Source organism: Staurois parvus, unplaced genomic scaffold, assembly GCF_062004578.1.
Source record: "Staurois parvus isolate SC_StPar_1 unplaced genomic scaffold, SC_StPar_1.0 ptg000779l, whole genome shotgun sequence".
NCBI classification, from domain to species: Eukaryota; Metazoa; Chordata; class Amphibia; order Anura; family Ranidae; genus Staurois; species Staurois parvus.
Window position 1 is genome coordinate 812,510 of NW_028318575.1, and position 18,790 is coordinate 831,299.

The 18,790-nt window shown below is 49.8% G+C and overlaps 1 protein-coding gene across 2 annotated transcripts in view; it reads left to right on the forward strand.

Annotated features, from left to right (window-relative positions):
• Nucleotides 1–18,790, forward strand: part of DGKB (diacylglycerol kinase beta) — a 784,212-nt gene that overhangs the window by 262,514 nt on the left and 502,908 nt on the right. For both annotated transcript variants that reach the window (XM_089654572.1, XM_089654573.1), the window contains one exon: nt 4,146–4,265. In XM_089654572.1, the coding sequence (XP_089510698.1) occupies nt 4,146–4,265 (120 nt within the window). The remainder of the gene's footprint in view (nt 1–4,145; nt 4,266–18,790) is intronic.

Here is an 18,790-nt window from a genome sequence, read left to right on the forward strand (position 1 = left end):
TGGTCCCCAAGAAGAATTGAGGATGTGTATCGACTATAGGACACTGAATAAGCGGACTGTCCCAGACCATACACAGACCCTCCAGATTGAAGATGCTCTGCAGTGTTTATCAGGAGCCAAATGGTTTAGTGTCCTGGATTTGAAGAGTGGGTACTACCAAATCCCTATGCATCCTGAGGATAGAGGTTAAGGGCATTAACCTAATTTAGGGGATGTCTTTTGTAGATTTATTGTAGTGCTAAACCAGGAGAGAGGAATGAGGGTGCAGGATATTCCAAGAACGCCAACAAGAACAGGAAGACAGGTTCCCAAGCATTTATACTTTACCAGCAGCCTTTGCTGGAGGTAGAGGGGATAGCCAGCTAAACTGAGATTCTGTATGACCAATCCCAGTCCTTATAACAACCTCTGGCATTAACATACATGTACACCTGGAGTCCTAAGCAAAGGTTATCTTCACAATGTCCACGGACAGCTGTCACCCACCAGCTTCCATGTGACACTTTGCAGAGATGAAGGGGTCCTTCTCCAGGCAGACTCCCTGAGGTAGTGTCCTCCAGCAAATGTCTTTCAGTCCAGGTTCTTCCAGGCCCTAAGCCAAGCACATACCGAGACCTACAGTGCCTTGAAAAAGTATTCATACTCCTTGAAATTTTCCACATTTTGTCATAAACGTAAATGGATTTTATTGGGATTTTATGTGATAGACCAACACAAAGTGGCAAAAATTGTTAAGTGGAAGGAAAATGATAAATTGTGTTCACAATTTTTTACAAATAAATCTGTGAAAAGTGTGGCAGCATTTGTATTCAGCCCTCCTGAGTCAATACTTTGTAGGACCCCCTTTCACTGCAATTCCAGCTGCAAGTCTTTTTGGGGATGTCTCTACCAGATTTGCACATCTAGAGAGGGACATTTCTGCCCATTCTTCTTTGCAGAATCGCTCAAGCTGTCAGATTGGATGGAGAGCGTCTGGGAGCAGCAATTTTTAAGTCTTGCCACAGATTCTCCGTTGGATTTAGGTCTGGACTGTGACTGGGCCATTCTAAAACATGAAGATGCTTTGATCTAAACCATTCCTTTGTAGCTCTGGCTGGATGTTTCGGGTCGTTGTCCTGCTGGAAGGTGAACCTCCGCCCCGGTCTCAGGTCTTTTGCAGACTCTAACAGGTTTTCTTCTGCCCCTGCATTTGGCTCCATCCATCTTCCCATCAACTCTGACCAGCTTCCCTGTCCCTGCTGAAGAAAAACATCCCCACAACATGATGCTGACACCACCATGTTTCACGGTGGGGATGGTGTGTTCAGGGTGATGTGCAGTGTTAGTTTTCTGCCACACATAGCATTTTGCTTTTAGGCCAAAAAGTTAAATTTTGGTCTCATCTGACCAGAGCCCCTTCTTCCACATGTTTGCTGTGTCCCCCACATGGCTTCTCACAAACTGCAAATGGGACTTCTTATGGCTTTCTTTCAACAATGGCTTTCTTCTTGCCACTCTTCCATAAACGTCAGATTTGTGGAGTGCACGACTAATAGTTGTCCTGCGGACAGATTCTCCCATCTGATCTGTAGATCTCTGCAGCTCCTCCAGAGTTCCCATGGACCTCTTGGCTGCTTCTCTGATGAATGCTCTCCTTGCTACTTGCCTGACCTGTCAGTTTAGGTGGACGGCCATGTCTTGGTAAGTTTGCAATTTTGCCATACTCTTTCCATTTTCGGATGATGGATTGAACAGTGCTCCGTGAGATGTTCAAAGCTTAGGATATTTTTTTATAACCTAACCCTGCTTTAAACATCTCAGCAACTTTATCCCTGACCAGTCTGGTATGTTCCTTGGTCTTCAGGATGCTGTTTGTTTACTAATGTTCTCTAACAAACCTCTGAGGGTTTCACACAACAGCTGGATTTACATTACACAAAGGGGGACTCTGTTTACTAATTAGGTGACTTCTGAAATCAATTGGCTCCATTAGATTTTAGTTAGGGGTATCAGAGTAAAGGAGGCTGAATACAAATGCACACCACACTTTTCAGATATTCATTTGTAAACATTTTAAAAACCATTTATCATTTTCCTTCCACTTCACAATTACGTGTCACTTTGTGTTGGTCTATCACATAAAATCCCAATAAAATACATTTACGTTTTTGGTTGCAACATGACAAAATGTGGAAAATTTCAAAGAGTATGAATACTTTTTCAAGGCACTGTAGGTATCAAACATAGACAGGCAAAGATTATCCAGCAGCAGGCCAGAAGAAAGCCAGGTCAGTAACAGGGTCAAGCAGGTTCAGGATCAGAAATAACAAGAATGCCAGCTAGAAGACCATTCAGAAATGATCCCACGCAGGGCCCAATTTGAAATAGCCACTAGGTGTCAGTATATTTGGTGAATGTAACGATTTGTCCAGGTGCACATATGTGTGCCATGCCCGAAAACATGAGGTTTATATGCATCATATGTTAATCGACTTAAACAAACAAAACCCAAAATTCCAATAATAAATCAAGTCCCAAAAAAAGAAAATTATAATCCCAAAATACATAAAGTCCCAACACAATAAAGTGTCCAAAACTTGAAAAATTGTGTCCAAAGTGAAAACCAGATCTTGATAAATAGGTGCTTCCTACTCTACAGATGAGGATGAAGATAAATCACAGACGCTCTTCAAATACCTCGAAAAAACAAAATCTAAACATAGTGTATTATCTTAAATACCAAAACTAAAGTGCCACACGTGTACCATGCAAAAACACTCTAGTCTCACAGCACTCGTGTAAAAAATATTCCAATAAATATCACTGCAAGCCTTATAAAAAGTGCATAATTACCCTAAATCAGATAACATCAGCTTGTAATCAACCAATGTGCATAGAGTGTCCTTAAATTGGTATCCTCTTGTTCCTTTGGACCTCATAAACAGACAAGGAATCAGTATATGAATCACAATAATATACAAAAATTTTTGTAGCCACTTACATATAAAATCGATAAAATCAGCATCCTGCTCCTAGCGACCAGTATAAGACTCCATATTCATGTTTTGAAGGAACCCCAGGATCCCCAGGAAATTCCCCCGTCACACTCCTGTCCACCACTGTTACTTCAGCTCTGGGGGGACGCCAGGAGTGTATTGTGAGTCCCAGGAACGCCGACACACAAGCGTTCCAGAATCCAATATGGCTGCCGCTGCACTTCCGGGAACGTCAATACGTCACGTACCCTGGACGCGTTTCGTCACTTCCGGACTTTGTCAACAAGGATCGGGTCATATGGTTCCAGCTCCTTAAGTACCCACTCATAACCTGGCGGAAAAGCCACAGCTGCCATCTTACAAAGTGGAAATATAGATGTATTACTACCCAAACTTTTGTGCGATACTGAATAGCATAAAAAGGGAGCAACATAACCCCCACACCATATCGCCAATCCCTAAGTTACCCTAAAACAACACTTATGTATAAGGGATAACCATACCACTGGCAGCCATTTTGGAAATTGAAAGAACGATTCTGTGTTAACATAAGGCTGGGGGTGACACCACCCCTTCAACACTGGTTACAAATATATAAAAAAAATTAAACATTCACAGAAAATATTGTAAAAATACTATAAAATAATAAAAAATAATAAAAAATATACAACATTATATAAAAAATTAAAAAAAAAAAATATATATATATATTTTTTTTTTTACAAATCCGAAATAGAACAATTTAAGTCCAGTTCAATGTTAAGACCCCTAGGTTTCAAGGTGTTAAGTTTAAAGATCCAAAAGGTTTCATTATGAGATATCTCCTGTACTTTATTACATCCCCTCCAATGAGCATGTGCATGTGCATGAGCCTTATGACTGGCACTTTTCATGTCATGTTCTTGATACCACCCATGCGACATCCCTTGGTCCTGGTGATAGGTTTCTTAGTCACTGAGCACTGCATTATGGGAAACAAGTGGTAATGTACATGTGTGCCACATATCCAGAAGTTTGGGGTTTTTCTAGGGGTTCCAGCAGCAGTTTAGAAAAAGCAGGTTGGCCCTAAGGCACTGTGGGGTGCCTTCTATACCTGCTCCAGTTGTTTTTCTATAAATTTGTTACAGACTAACTTACATTTTATTTAATTCAATTCCCTTTATGTTACAGATTCTCCATGAAATGATGGAGGAGATAGATTATGACCACGACGGTACGGTATCCCTGGAAGAGTGGATTCAAGGCGGAATGACCACCATTCCTCTGCTCGTTCTGCTTGGCTTAGAAAATGTAAGTTGTGGCCATTTTTTTGTTACAGTAATTAATGGGCTTTATGTAACAACTCCATCCACACAGTACAAAAGAAACATTTACATTTTGAAGTTGAATGTGCCCCTCCCATATCAAATCCAACTACTGGTCCCAGATTTATTTTCTGTTGACACCCCAAAAACATGGTGGTGGTTGTTGGCTTTTGGTGGCATAGCCCCATATGTGGGCACCGGATAATGACGTTCACTGGAGGCACCTTGTCCAGAGACATGAGCCCTGTAGTAGTAAGGTAGTGGGCTAAATATTGGTATCACATCTGATTCAACTGAATTAATTTCCACGATTTAAATACAATGAATGTTAAAGATACCCAAATCACCACACGGATATACTAGGAGTCTAGTACAGGTAAATCATGGTAACTGTCTCTGGGAAACTCCTCCAAAAAGGCTAACATAAGGGTGCAACCACAGGGATAGGTCAGCGACGCCTGGAGGAAGGATGACCATACCAGATACGGTAGAAGGATCCTTGCGGGGAAAAAAAGGACGGGGGATCAGCAACTGGCTCCTGCTGTGGGGAGATTTTGGTGCGCACGCGCGATCCCTACAAACGGAAGCAGGCAGCGATGGACTGGTATGTCGCTGTGCCTGCACTGGCTACTTCTCCACAGTACATGGTGGGCGGTCAGTCCGGAAGTGGTTAAAAATACCTCTCTACTCTCTATTAGTAATTGAATGAGGTTCCTCCTAAGTGTTTAATACTTTATGTCCACTAGATGGCATACACAGACCAAGAATTTCTTCATTTCTACAAACTGAAATTTTTATACAAGAACTCTTTAGAATCCATCCAGGCAAGGGCGGACTGACCATTTGGAAACTCAGCACTGCCCGAGGGCCCGGGGTCAGTAGGGGGCCCCATGAGATGCCCCTGGTACCTTTTTCATAGGCTTTTTTGAGTTTGGGCAAGGACACGGGGGCCCCATGATCCCCTATTGCCCGGGGGCCCCATGAGTTGTCAGTCCACCCCTGCATCCAGGTTGTGCTTTATATAAAGGGTCTGTTAATCATGCCCCTATTCCAGTCTTAGTAGATATCGGTGAGTTTCATCACACACAGGCTTTTCTATACAGTATCTCAGAGGCTTTGGTGGTGAGATCCTTTGGCTGTACTTTACGGCTTTGACTCACTTGGAGACCCGTGCTTCCTGTTGAGGCATATGGAGTCTCATTCCTCCCGCTGTATGGCAAGTAAATAGATACCTAACATGAATGAATGGAAGGAGAGTATATTTGATCTGGTTGTAACACTCTAGCACATTTGCACTTGGGACTTTATTCACTAATTATTTTTACGTTTCTCACCATGAATTTTAATGTGGTTCACTGATGGAATATTGGCACATATATATAAGTATTGCACACTGAGTAACTGTTTATGGTATCACAATTCAATTTTATTTTATATTTTATTTTATTTTATATGATATGATCAATTGTTTATATATTTTTTACTAGCACTATGCACTTTTTAGGTTAGTATTAGAGCGCGGTAATTATTTTACTAGTTAATATGAATGAAATGGTTATCTTTTCAATTTTTTTATGTCACATGGTATTTGCGCTGTGGTTTTTCAAAAACATTTTTTTCTGAAAAAATGCACTTTATTGAATTCAAATAAGAAACACAACACAATATATAACCCAATAAAATATGAAAGATGATGTTACGGCAAGTAAATAGATACCTAACATGTCACACTTTACAATTGTGCACGCTCGTGTAATGGCGACAAACTACGGTACTTAAAAATCTCCATAAACGACGCTTTAAATATTTTTACAGGTTACCTGTTTAGAGTTACAGAGGAGGTCTAGTGCTGGAATGATCGCTCTCACGCTAACATTTGCGGCGATACCTCACATGTGTGCTGTGAATACCATTTACATATATGTGCGCACAATTGAATGCGTTCACTTCTGTGCCCGAGCAAAAAGGGATGGGGGTGCTTTAAAATTTTCAAAAAATGTTTTTATCTTTTATTTTTTATTTTTACACTGTCCCTTTTTTTTTTAATCACTTTTATTCCTGTTACAAGGAATGTAAACATCTCTTGTAATAGTAATAAGTATGACAGGTTCTCTTTAAGGAGAGATCTGGGGTCAAAAAGACCACAAATCTCTCCTTTACCTTTAAAAGCAAAATATACAAAAAAAACAACCTTTTTTGATCTTTTGCTTTAAAATGGATCCAGTCCTCCAACGCCATAGGTGATTAGAGACCATAAAGTCTGTCATCGCCTCTGGGAGCAGCCAGTTGCCCCATCGGGTGGTTTCTCAGGCATGCCAATTTTAAAGGTAAGCCCGGGTAACACCGGCGAGGGTGGGGGGGGGGGAGGGGGGGCGTCCCCTCCTTCCACTACTGAAAGCGTTCTGGGGGCTAACTAGCTACTTGGACTACTCAGAAAGCTGGCTGTTGGCTGAAAAAAAAGATCCTGGATTTATGGCTGATATCTTCAGCCAAAACCCCTGTAAACCACTTGAAGTTCTGTATTTTTCACTCCATAAGACACACTTTTTTCCCCCCAAAAAATGGGGGAAAATGTCTGTGTGTCTTATGGAGCGTATATGGAGTGGCTGGCCCGGTATTCCCGCCGCCGTGTTAGGATACTGGGCCAGGCGCTTGGCTCTACTATGAAGAAGAACCCACTCCTCCGTCCTGCCTGTTCCTCGGTCCAGCGGTGTCCTGCTTCCATCGGCCGTCTTCTCTCCCCGACGCCGACATCTTCAGTGAGGCCGCAAGCTGTCGTAGCCGGGTGCCCACTGCGCATGCATGAGAATCGCTGCACTTTGTGAATGGCCCCGTAGTCTCCTGGGACCTGTCACGTGTCCCACAAGACTACGGGGGGGGGGGGGGGGACAACTCTGCAGAAGTGGGAGTGGGAACCTGTCAAATTCGGGTACCCACTCCCCCTCCCCAAAGGTCTGTAGTCCCTGGTCATCTCCTGTACTATGTCCACAGTCTCTGGTCATCTCCTGTACTGTGTCCGCAGTCTCTGGTCATCTCCTGTACTATGTCTGCAGTCTCTGGTCATCTCCTGTACTATGTCCGCAATCTCTGGTCATCTTCTGTACTATGTCCGCAGTCTCTGGTCATCTCCTGTACTATGTCCGCAGTCTCTGGTCATCTCCTTTACTATGTCCGCAGTCTCTGGTCATCTCCTGTACTGTGTCCGCAGTCTCTGGTCATCTCCTTTACTATGTCCGCAGTCTCTGGTCATCTCCTTTACTACAGTATGTCCGCAGTCTCTGGTCATCTCCTGTACTATGTCGGCGGTCTCTGGTTGTCTCCTGTACTATCTCCGCAGTCTCTGGTCATCTCCTGTACTGTGTCCGCAGTCTCTGGTCATCTCCTGTACTATGTCTGCAGTCTCTGGTCATCTCCTGTACTATGTCTGCAATCTCTGGTCATCTGCTGTACTATGTCTGCAGTCTCTGGTCATCTCCTGTACTATGTCCGCAATCTCTGGTCATCTTCTGTACTATGTCCGCAGTCTCTGGTCATCTCCTGTACTATGTCCGCAGTCTCTGGTCATCTCCTTTACTATGTCCGCAGTCTCTGGTCATCTCCTTTACTACAGTATGTCTGCAGTCTCTGGTCATCTCCTGTACTATGTCCGCGGTCTCTGGTCATCTCCTGTACTGTGTCTGCAGTCTCTGGTCATCTCCTGTACTGTGTCCGCAGTCTCTGGTCATCTCCTTTACTACAGTATGTCCGCAGTCTCTGGCCATCTCCTGTACTATGTCCGCAGTCTCTGGCCATCTCCTGTACTGTGTCCGCAGTCTTTGGTCATCTCCTGTACTATGTCCACAGTCTCTGGTCATCTCCTGTACCGTGTCCGCAGTCTCTGGTCATCTCCTGTACTATGTCCGCAGTCTCTGGTCATCTCCTGTACTATGTCCGCAGTCTCTGGCCATCTCCTGTACTATGTCCGCAGTCTCTGGTCATCTCCTGTACTGTGTCCGCAGTCTTTGGTCATCTCCTGTACTATGTCCGCAGTCTCTGGTCATCTCCTGTACTATGTCTGCAGTCTCTGGTCATCTCCTGTACTGTGTCCGCAGTCTCTGGTCATCTCCTGTACTATGTCCGCAGTCTCTGGTCATCTCCTGTACTGTGTCCTCAGTCTTTGGTCATCTCCTGTACTATGTCCGCAGTCTCTGGTCATCTCCTGTACTGTGTCCGCAGTCTCTGGTCATCTCCTGTACTGTGTCCGCAGTCTCTGGTCATCTCCTGTACTGTGTCCGCAGTCTCTGGTCATCTCCTGTACTGTGTCCGCAGTCTCTGGTCATCTCCTGTACTGTGTCCGCAGTCTTTGGTCATCTCCTGTACTATGTCCGCAGTCTCTGGTCATCTCCTGTACTGTGTCCGCAGTCTCTGGTCATCTCCTGTACTGCGTCCGCAGTCTCTGGTCATCTCCTGTACTGTGTCCGCAGTCTCTGGTCATCTCCTGTACTGTGTCTGCAGTCTCTGGTCATCTCCTATACTATGTCCACAGTCTCTGGCCATCTCCTATACTGTGTTCGTAGTCTCTGTTCATCTTCTGTACTATGTCTGCAGCCTATGGTCAGTTCCTGTACTATGTCCACAGTCCATTGGTTCATAATTTCTTTTTTCTTGTTTTCCTCTTCTAAAATCTAAGTGCATCTTGTGGAGCGAAAAATACGGTATATACGTATTGTGGTCATCAAGTGAAGGCAGTTTTTTATGATACACAGCACTTTAGAAAGCAAAATCATAGAAATATAGAAAGAAGAACATTTCGAAACCAGATGAAAGAGTCTGTTTGTAAACAAGCCATATTAAAATACCCAACGCGTTTCGGGGGTAACACTACTTCCCCTTCCTTAGGGCTCAACACAAGATAAAGCTATATATTTTAAAGTGTCTGCAGAAGATCAGCAGTGCTGAGATGCAAAAAAAAGTTGACAGATGTTTTAAACAGTATTTTTTTTTTTTTAATGTAGACCATTATTTATAGAGATGAGCGAAGTATTCAAAAATTCAATTCGACTGATTCGGCGAATTCGTGGAAAAATTTCGATTCGAGTCGAATATATTCGCTGTGAATTTAACTTAAAAAAGGGTGTTTCTAGGCTTCAGAGAGACTTAATATTAGTGCTGAACACTGTACCTTTAATTTAAATGCCCTTGGAGTCTGCTGGGGAAGAGAAATAATACTGTCAGGCAGTATGACATGCAGATGAGTGCCGTCGATCTTAGAATCACCGCACACTTCACTCATTTGGGCAGTCACGGGGCCAAAACCAGAGTGTGGAGCCACAGTGTGGCGGTGGAGGCAGCAGCAATGGGAGGCCATACAGCACCCTATGACAAAAATGGAAACCACCAGCAGTGTGAGGAGACCTGAAAGTGGCACATGGCAGAGTGTGGCGATAGAGACAGCAGCAATGGGAGGCCGTACAGGGACCCATGACACACTCTGGACCTGGCAGCAGCATGAGGAGGCGGTACAGGGGCCCATGGCAGATTACGGGCCTGGCAGCAGCATGAGGAGTCGGTACGGGGGCCCATGGCAGATTACGGGCCTGGCAGCAGCAATGGGAGGCCGTACAGGGACCCATGACACAATCTGGACCTGGCAGCAGCATGGGGAGGCGGTACAGGGGCCCATGACAGATTACGGGCCTGGCAGCAGCATTTGGAGTCGGTACGGGGGCCCATGACACACTCTGGACCTGGCAGCAGCATGAGGAGGCGGTACAGGGGCGCATGACAGATTACGAGCCTGGCAGCAGCAACTTGGACAGGAGGACGTTCAGTTTCTGCACCGTCTGGTGCGTGCTCGCAAACTGTTGTCTCTTGGAAACGGATTCCAAGAAAGACTGCTGACGGAATCCGTGAAGAGGAGTAGCAGGAGAAGGAGCATCTGAACGAGCGGAATATGCCAACAAGCGACAACAGGGGCCCATGACAGATTACGGGCCTGGCAGCAGCATGAGGAGTCGGTACGGGGGCCCATGGCAGATTAGGGGCCTGGCAGCAGCTATGGGAGGCCCGTAATCTGCCAGCACCCTATGACAAAAAATGGAACCCACCAGCAGTGTGAGGAGACCTGAAAGTGGCACATGGCAGAGTGTGGCGATGGAGACAGCAGCAATGGGAGGCCGTACAGGGACCCATGAGAGACTCTGGACCTGGCAGCAGCATGAGGAGGCGGTATAGGGGCCCATGGCAGATTAGGGGCCTGGCAGCAGCTATGGGAGGCCCGTAATCTGCCAGCACCCTATGACAAAAAATGGAACCCACCAGCAGTGTGAGGAGACCTGAAAGTGGCACATGGCAGAGTGTGGCGATGGAGACAGCAGCAATGGGAGGCCGTACAGGGACCCATGAGAGACTCTGGACCTGGCAGCAGCATGAGGAGGCGGTATAGGGGCCCATGGCAGATTAGGGGCCTGGCAGCAGCTATGGGAGGTCCGTAATCTGCCAGCACCCTATGACAAAAAATGGAATACACCAGCAGTGTGAGGAGACCTGAAAGTGGCACATGGCAGAGTGTGGCGATGGAGACAGCAGCAATGGGAGGCCGTACAGGGACCCATGAGAGACTCTGGACTTGGCAGCAGCATGAGGAGGCGGTATAGGGGCCCATGGCAGATTAGGGGCCTGGCAGCAGCTATGGGAGGCCCGTAATCTGCCAGCACCCTATGACAAAAAATGGAACACACCAGCAGTGTGAGGAGACCTGAAAGTGGCACATGTTTGGGGCATGATTCATGGCGGATTTAGTCAGTTGTGTCAGGAACTGGTGGTTTGAAATCCAGACTAATCCACGCCTGATTCATTTTCACAAACGTCAGTCTCTCCACACTTTGGGTGGACAGTCGTGTCCTCCGCGGAGTTGCAATACCTCCTGCCGCACTAAACACGCGCTCCGATGCCACGCTACTGGCCGGGCATGACAGCCTTTCAAGGGCAAATTCAGCTAGTTGGGGCCAAAGGTCAAGTTTCGTTGCCCAGTAGTCAAGGGGATTGTCTACCTCGGTTGGCAGGGTGCTGTCCAAGTAGGCCTAAGCCTGTTGTTTGAGGTCCTGCTCCAGGTCCACCTGATGCTGCTGCTGCTGCTGCTGCTGCTGCTGCTGCTGCGGCTGGTTAGTAGTTTCCTCACTGCGCTGGTGAAGAAAGCTACTCATCATCGACTGCAGACTGAGGCAGCCGCTGCTGGTGGAGCTGCCACTGCTCCTACCACCCCACCCCTCCCCTGCTGCCATGGCAGCGGAACGCGAGCGCACAGGGCCCACAGTGTCTGAGGATGGACGTTGGCGCAGACAGGCAGAGACCAGCTGACTACATAGGTGGTTTTTATAGTACGTTATTTTGGCCTCCCTCTCAGCAGGTGTGAAAAAGGCCACCATTTTTGAACGGTAGCGAGGGTCCAACAAGGTGGACAGCCAAAAGTCATCCCTCTGTCTGATGGTTATTATTCGGCTGTCGCTACGCAAGCAACCGAGCATGCTATGGGCCATTTGTGCCAAGGAATGCGAGGGACTCCCTGCCTCCATCTCCACAGCATACTGCCACGGTGCGACTGGGTCCTCTGTCTCCTCCTCCTCCTCCTCTACCAGATGCTCCTGCTCCTCCACTCCTGTCCGCTGAGTGGAAAAACCACCCATTTCACTCAATAATTCCTGAGCACCAATGTCCTCCTCTACCTCCTTCTCTTCTTCCTGTCCTGCCCCCACAGGGGTCATGTGGCGTTGAGATCTGTGCGCCACGTCTACCGCACCCTGACCAGCCATTGTTAACAGCATTTGTTCAAGGACGTGCAACAGAGGAATGACGTCGTTCATCCCATAGTCCTGCCGACTCACGAATAGCGTGGCCTCCTCAAAGGGCCTGAGCAAGCGCAGGTGTCACGCATGAGCTGCCAATGGCTGACATCTAAGTTACACAGGGAGTACCTTTATCCGCTTTTAACATCAGGAAATCGGTGATGGCCTTTCGCTGTTCGTAAAGGCGGTCTAACATATGTAGGGTTGAATTCCACCTTGTTGCAACGTCACAGCATGAGGAGTCGGTACGGGGGCCCATGGCAGATTACGTGCCTGGCAGCAGCAATGGGAGGCCCGTAATCTGCCAGCACCCTATGTCAAAAAATTCAACACACCAGCAGTGTGAGGAGACCTGAAAGTGGCACATGGCAGAGTGTGGCTATGGAGACAGCAGCAATGGGAGGCCGTACAGGGACCCATGACACACTCTGGACTTGGCAGCAGCATGAGGAGGCGGTATAGGGGCCCATGGCAGATTAGGGGCCTGGCAGCAGCTATGGGAGGCCCGTAATCTGCCAGCACCCTATGTCAAAAAATTCAACACACCAGCAGTGTGAGGAGACCTGAAAGTGGCACATGGCATGAGAGACTGTGGACCTGGCAGCAGCATAAAGAGGCGGTATAGGGGCCCATGGCAGATTAGGGGCCTGGCAGCAGCTATGGGAGGCCCGTAATCTGCCAGCACCCTATGTCAAAAAATTGAACACACCAGCAGTGTGAGGAGACCTGAAAGTGGCACATGGCAGAGTGTGGCGATGGAGACAGCAGCAATGGGAGGCCGTACAGGGACCCATGAGAGACTCTGGACCTGGCAGCAGCATGAGGAGGCGGTATATAGGGGCCTATGGCAGATTAGGGGCCTGGCAGCAGCTATAGGAGGCCCGTAATCTGCCAGCACCCTATGTCAAAAAATTCAACACACCAGCAGTGTGAGGAGACCTGAAAGTGGCACATGGCAGAGTGTGGCGATGGAGACAGCAGCAATGGGAGGCCGTACAGGGACCCATGAGAGACTCTGGACCTGGCAGCAGCATGAGGAGGCGGTATATAGGGGCCTATGGCAGATTAGGGGCCTGGCAGCAGCTATAGGAGGCCCGTAATCTGCCAGCACCCTATGTCAAAAAATTCAACACACCAGCAGTGTGAGGAGACCTGAAAGTGGCACATGGCATGAGACACTGTGGACCTGGCAGCAGCATGAGGAGGCGGTATATAGGGGCCCATGGCAGATTAGGGGCCTGGCAGCAGCTATGGGAGGCCCGTAATCTGCCAGCACCCTATGTCAAAAAATTCAACACACCAGCAGTGTGTGAGGAGACCTGAAAGTGGCACATGGCAGAGTGTGGCGATGGAGACAGCAGCAATGGGAGGCCGTACAGGGACCCATGAGAGACTCTGGACCTGGCAGCAGCATGAGGAGGCGGTATATAGGGGCCTATGGCAGATTAGGGGCCTGGCAGCAGCTATGGGAGGCCCGTAATCTGCCAGCACCCTATGTCAAAAAATTCAACACACCAGCAGTGTGTGAGGAGACCTGAAAGTGGCACATGGCAGAGTGTGGCGATGGAGACAGCAGCAATGGGAGGCCGTACAGGGACCCATGAGAGACTCTGGACCTGGCAGCAGCATGAGGAGGCGGTATATAGGGGCCTATGGCAGATTAGGGGCCTGGCAGCAGCTATGGGAGGCCCGTAATCTGCCAGCACCCTATGTCAAAAAATTCAACACACCAGCAGTGTGTGAGGAGACCTGAAAGTGGCACATGGCAGAGTGTGGCGATGGAGACAGCAGCAATGGGAGGCCGTACAGGGACCCATGAGAGACTCTGGACCTGGCAGCAGCATGAGGAGGCGGTATATAGGGGCCTATGGCAGATTAGGGGCCTGGCAGCAGCTATGGGAGGCCCGTAATCTGCCAGCACCCTATGTCAAAAAATTCTACACACCAGCAGTGTGAGGAGACCTGAAAGTGGCACATGGCAGAGTGTGGCGATGGAGACAGCAGCAATGGGAGGCCGTACAGGGACCCATGAGAGACTCTGGACCTGGCAGCAGCATGAGGAGGCGGTATATAGGGGCCTATGGCAGATTAGGGGCCTGGCAGCAGCTATGGGAGGCCGTAATCTGCCAGCACCCTATGTCAAAAAATTCTACACACCAGCAGTGTGAGGAGACCTGAAAGTGGCACATGGCAGAGTGTGGCGATGGAGACAGCAGCAATGGGAGGCCGTACAGGGACCCATGAGAGACTCTGGACCTGGCAGCAGCATGAGGAGGCGGTATATAGGGGCCTATGGCAGATTAGGGGCCTGGCAGCAGCTATAGGAGGCCCGTAATCTGCCAGCACCCTATGTCAAAAAATTCAACACACCAGCAGTGTGAGGAGACCTGAAAGTGGCACATGGCATGAGACACTGTGGACCTGGCAGCAGCATGAGGAGGCGGTATATAGGGGGGCCCATGGCAGATTAGGGGCCTGGCAGCAGCTATGGGAGGCCCGTAATCTGCCAGCACCCTATGTCAAAAAATTCAACACACCAGCAGTGTGTGAGGAGACCTGAAAGTGGCACATGGCAGAGTGTGGCGATGGAGACAGCAGCAATGGGAGGCCGTACAGGGACCCATGAGAGACTCTGGACCTGGCAGCAGCATGAGGAGGCGGTATATAGGGGCCTATGGCAGATTAGGGGCCTGGCAGCAGCTATGGGAGGCCCGTAATCTGCCAGCACCCTATGTCAAAAAATTCAACACACCAGCAGTGTGTGAGGAGACCTGAAAGTGGCACATGGCAGAGTGTGGCGATGGAGACAGCAGCAATGGGAGGCCGTACAGGGACCCATGAGAGACTCTGGACCTGGCAGCAGCATGAGGAGGCGGTATATAGGGGCCTATGGCAGATTAGGGGCCTGGCAGCAGCTATGGGAGGCCCGTAATCTGCCAGCACCCTATGTCAAAAAATTCAACACACCAGCAGTGTGTGAGGAGACCTGAAAGTGGCACATGGCAGAGTGTGGCGATGGAGACAGCAGCAATGGGAGGCCGTATAGGGACCCATGAGAGACTCTGGACCTGGCAGCAGCATGAGGAGGCGGTATATAGGGGCCTATGGCAGATTAGGGGCCTGGCAGCAGCTATGGGAGGCCCGTAATCTGCCAGCACCCTATGTCAAAAAATTCTACACACCAGCAGTGTGAGGAGACCTGAAAGTGGCACATGGCAGAGTGTGGCGATGGAGACAGCAGCAATGGGAGGCCGTACAGGGACCCATGAGAGACTCTGGACCTGGCAGCAGCATGAGGAGGTGGTATATAGGGGCCTATGGCAGATTAGGGGCCTGGCAGCAGCTATGGGAGGCCCGTAATCTGCCAGCACCCTATGTCAAAAAATTCAACACACCAGCAGTGTGAGGAGACCTGAAAGTGGCACATGGCATGAGAGACTGTGGACCTGGCAGCAGCATGAAGAGGCGGTATAGGGGCCCATGGCAGATTAGGGGCCTGGCAGCAGCTATGGGAGGCCCGTAATCTGCCAGCACCCTATGTCAAAAAATTCAACACACCAGCAGTGTGTGAGGAGACCTGAAAGTGGCACATGGCAGAGTGTGGCGATGGAGACAGCAGCAATGGGAGGCCATACAGGGACCCATGAGAGACTCTGGACCTGGCAGCAGCATGAGGAGGCGGTATATAGGGGCCTATGGCAGATTAGGGGCCTGGCAGCAGCTATGGGAGGCCCGTAATCTGCCAGCACCCTATGTCAAAAAATTCAACACACCAGCAGTGTGTGAGGAGACCTGAAAGTGGCACATGGCAGAGTGTGGCGATGGAGACAGCAGCAATGGGAGGCCGTACAGGGACCCATGAGAGACTCTGGACCTGGCAGCAGCATGAGGAGGCGGTATATAGGGGCCTATGGCAGATTAGGGGCCTGGCAGCAGCTATGGGAGGCCCGTAATCTGCCAGCACCCTATGTCAAAAAATTCTACACACCAGCAGTGTGAGGAGACCTGAAAGTGGCACATGGCAGAGTGTGGCGATGGAGACAGCAGCAATGGGAGGCCGTACAGGGACCCATGAGAGACTCTGGACCTGGCAGCAGCATGAGGAGGCGGTATATAGGGGCCTATGGCAGATTAGGGGCCTGGCAGCAGCTATGGGAGGCCCGTAATCTGCCAGCACCCTATGTCAAAAAATTCAACACACCAGCAGTGTGAGGAGACCTGAAAGTGGCACATGGCATGAGAGACTGTGGACCTGGCAGCAGCATGAAGAGGCGGTATAGGGGCCCATGGCAGATTAGGGGCCTGGCAGCAGCTATGGGAGGCCCGTAATCTGCCAGCACCCTATGTCAAAAAATTCAACACACCAGCAGTGTGTGAGGAGACCTGAAAGTGGCACATGGCAGAGTGTGGCGATGGAGACAGCAGCAATGGGAGGCCGTACAGGGACCCATGAGAGACTCTGGACCTGGCAGCAGCATGAGGAGGCGGTATATAGGGGCCTATGGCAGATTAGGGGCCTGGCAGCAGCTATAGGAGGCCCGTAATCTGCCAGCACCCTATGTCAAAAAATTCTACACACCAGCAGTGTGAGGAGACCTGAAAGTGGCACATGGCAGAGTGTGGCGATGGAGACAGCAGCAATGGGAGGCCGTACAGGGACCCATGACAGACTCTGGACCTGGCAGCAGCATGAGGAGGCGGTATATAGGGGCCCATGGCAGATTAGGGGCCTGGCAGCAGCTATGGGAGGCCCGTAATCTGCCAGCACCCTATGTCAAAAAATTCTACACACCAGCAGTGTGAGGAGACCTGAAAGTGGCACATGGCAGAGTGTGGCGATGGAGACAGCAGCAATGGGAGGCCGTACAGGGACCCATGACAGACTCTGGACCTGGCAGCAGCATGAGGAGGCGGTATATAGGGGCCTATGGCAGATTAGGGGCCTGGCAGCAGCTATAGGAGGCCCGTAATCTGCCAGCACCCTATGTCAAAAAATTCTACACACCAGCAGTGTGAGGAGACCTGAAAGTGGCACATGGCAGAGTGTGGCGATGGAGACAGCAGCAATGGGAGGCCGTACAGGGACCCATGACAGACTCTGGACCTGGCAGCAGCATGAGGAGGCGGTATATAGGGGCCTATGGCAGATTAGGGGCCTGGCAGCAGCAATGGGAGGCCCGTAATCTGCCAGCACCCTATGTCAAAAAATTCAACACACCAGCAGTGTGTGAGGAGACCTGAAAGTGGCACATGGCAGAGTGTGGCGATGGAGACAGCAGCAATGGGAGGCCGTACAGGGACCCATGAGAGACTCTGGACCTGGCAGCAGCATGAGGAGGCGGTATATAGGGGCCTATGGCAGATTAGGGGCCTGGCAGCAGCTATAGGAGGCCCGTAATCTGCCAGCACCCTATGTCAAAAAATTCTACACACCAGCAGTGTGAGGAGACCTGAAAGTGGCACATGGCAGAGTGTGGCGATGGAGACAGCAGCAATGGGAGGCCGTACAGGGACCCATGACAGACTCTGGACCTGGCAGCAGCATGAGGAGGCGGTATATAGGGGCCTATGGCAGATTAGGGGCCTGGCAGCAGCAATGGGAGGCCCGTAATCTGCCAGCACCCTATGTCAAAAAATTCAACACACCAGCAGTGTGTGAGGAGACCTGAAAGTGGCACATGGCAGAGTGTGGCGATGGAGAGAGCAGCAATGGGAGGCCGTACAGGGACCCATGAGAGACTCTGGACCTGGCAGCAGCATGAGGAGGCGGTATATAGGGGCCTATGGCAGATTAGGGGCCTGGCAGCAGCTATGGGAGGCCCGTAATCTGCCAGCACCCTATGTCAAAAAATTCTACACACCAGCAGTGTGTGAGGAGACCTGAAAGTGGCACATGTTTGAGGCATGATTCATGGCGGATTTAGTCAGTTGTGTCAGGAACTGGTGGTTTGAAATCCAGACTAATCCACGCCTGATTCATTTTCACAAACGTGAGTCTCTCCACACTTTGGGTGGACAGTCGTGTCCTCCGCGGAGTTACAATACCTCCTGCCGCACTAAACACGCGCTCCGATGCCACGCTACTGGCCGGGCATGACAGCCTTTCAAGGGCAAATTCAGCTAGTTGGGGCCAAAGGTCAAGTTTCGTTGCCCAGTAGTCAAGGGGATTGTCTACCTCGGTTGGCAGGGTGCTGTCCAAGTAGGCCCAAGCCTGTTGTTTGAGGTCCTGCTCCAGGTCCACCTGATGCTGCTGCTGCTGCTGCTGCGGCTGGTTAGTAGTTTCCTCACTGCGCTGGTGAAGAAAGCTACTCATCATCGACTGCAGACTGAGGCAGCCGCTGCTGGTGGAGCTGCCACTGCTCCTACCACCCCACCCCTCCCCTGCTGCCATGGCAGCGGAACGCGAGCGCACAGGGCCCACAGTGTCTGAGGATGGACGTTGGCGCACAAAGGCAGAGACCAACTGACTACATAGGTGGTTTTTATAGTACGTTATTTTGGCCTCCCTCTCAGCAGGTGTGAAAAAGGCCACCATTTTGGAACGGTAGCGAGGGTCCAACAAGGTGGACAGCCAAAAGTCATCCCTCTGTCTGATGGTTATTATTCGGCTGTCGCTACGCAAGCAACCGAGCATGCTATGGGCCATTTGTGCCAAGGAATGCGAGGGACTCCCTGCCTCCATCTCCAC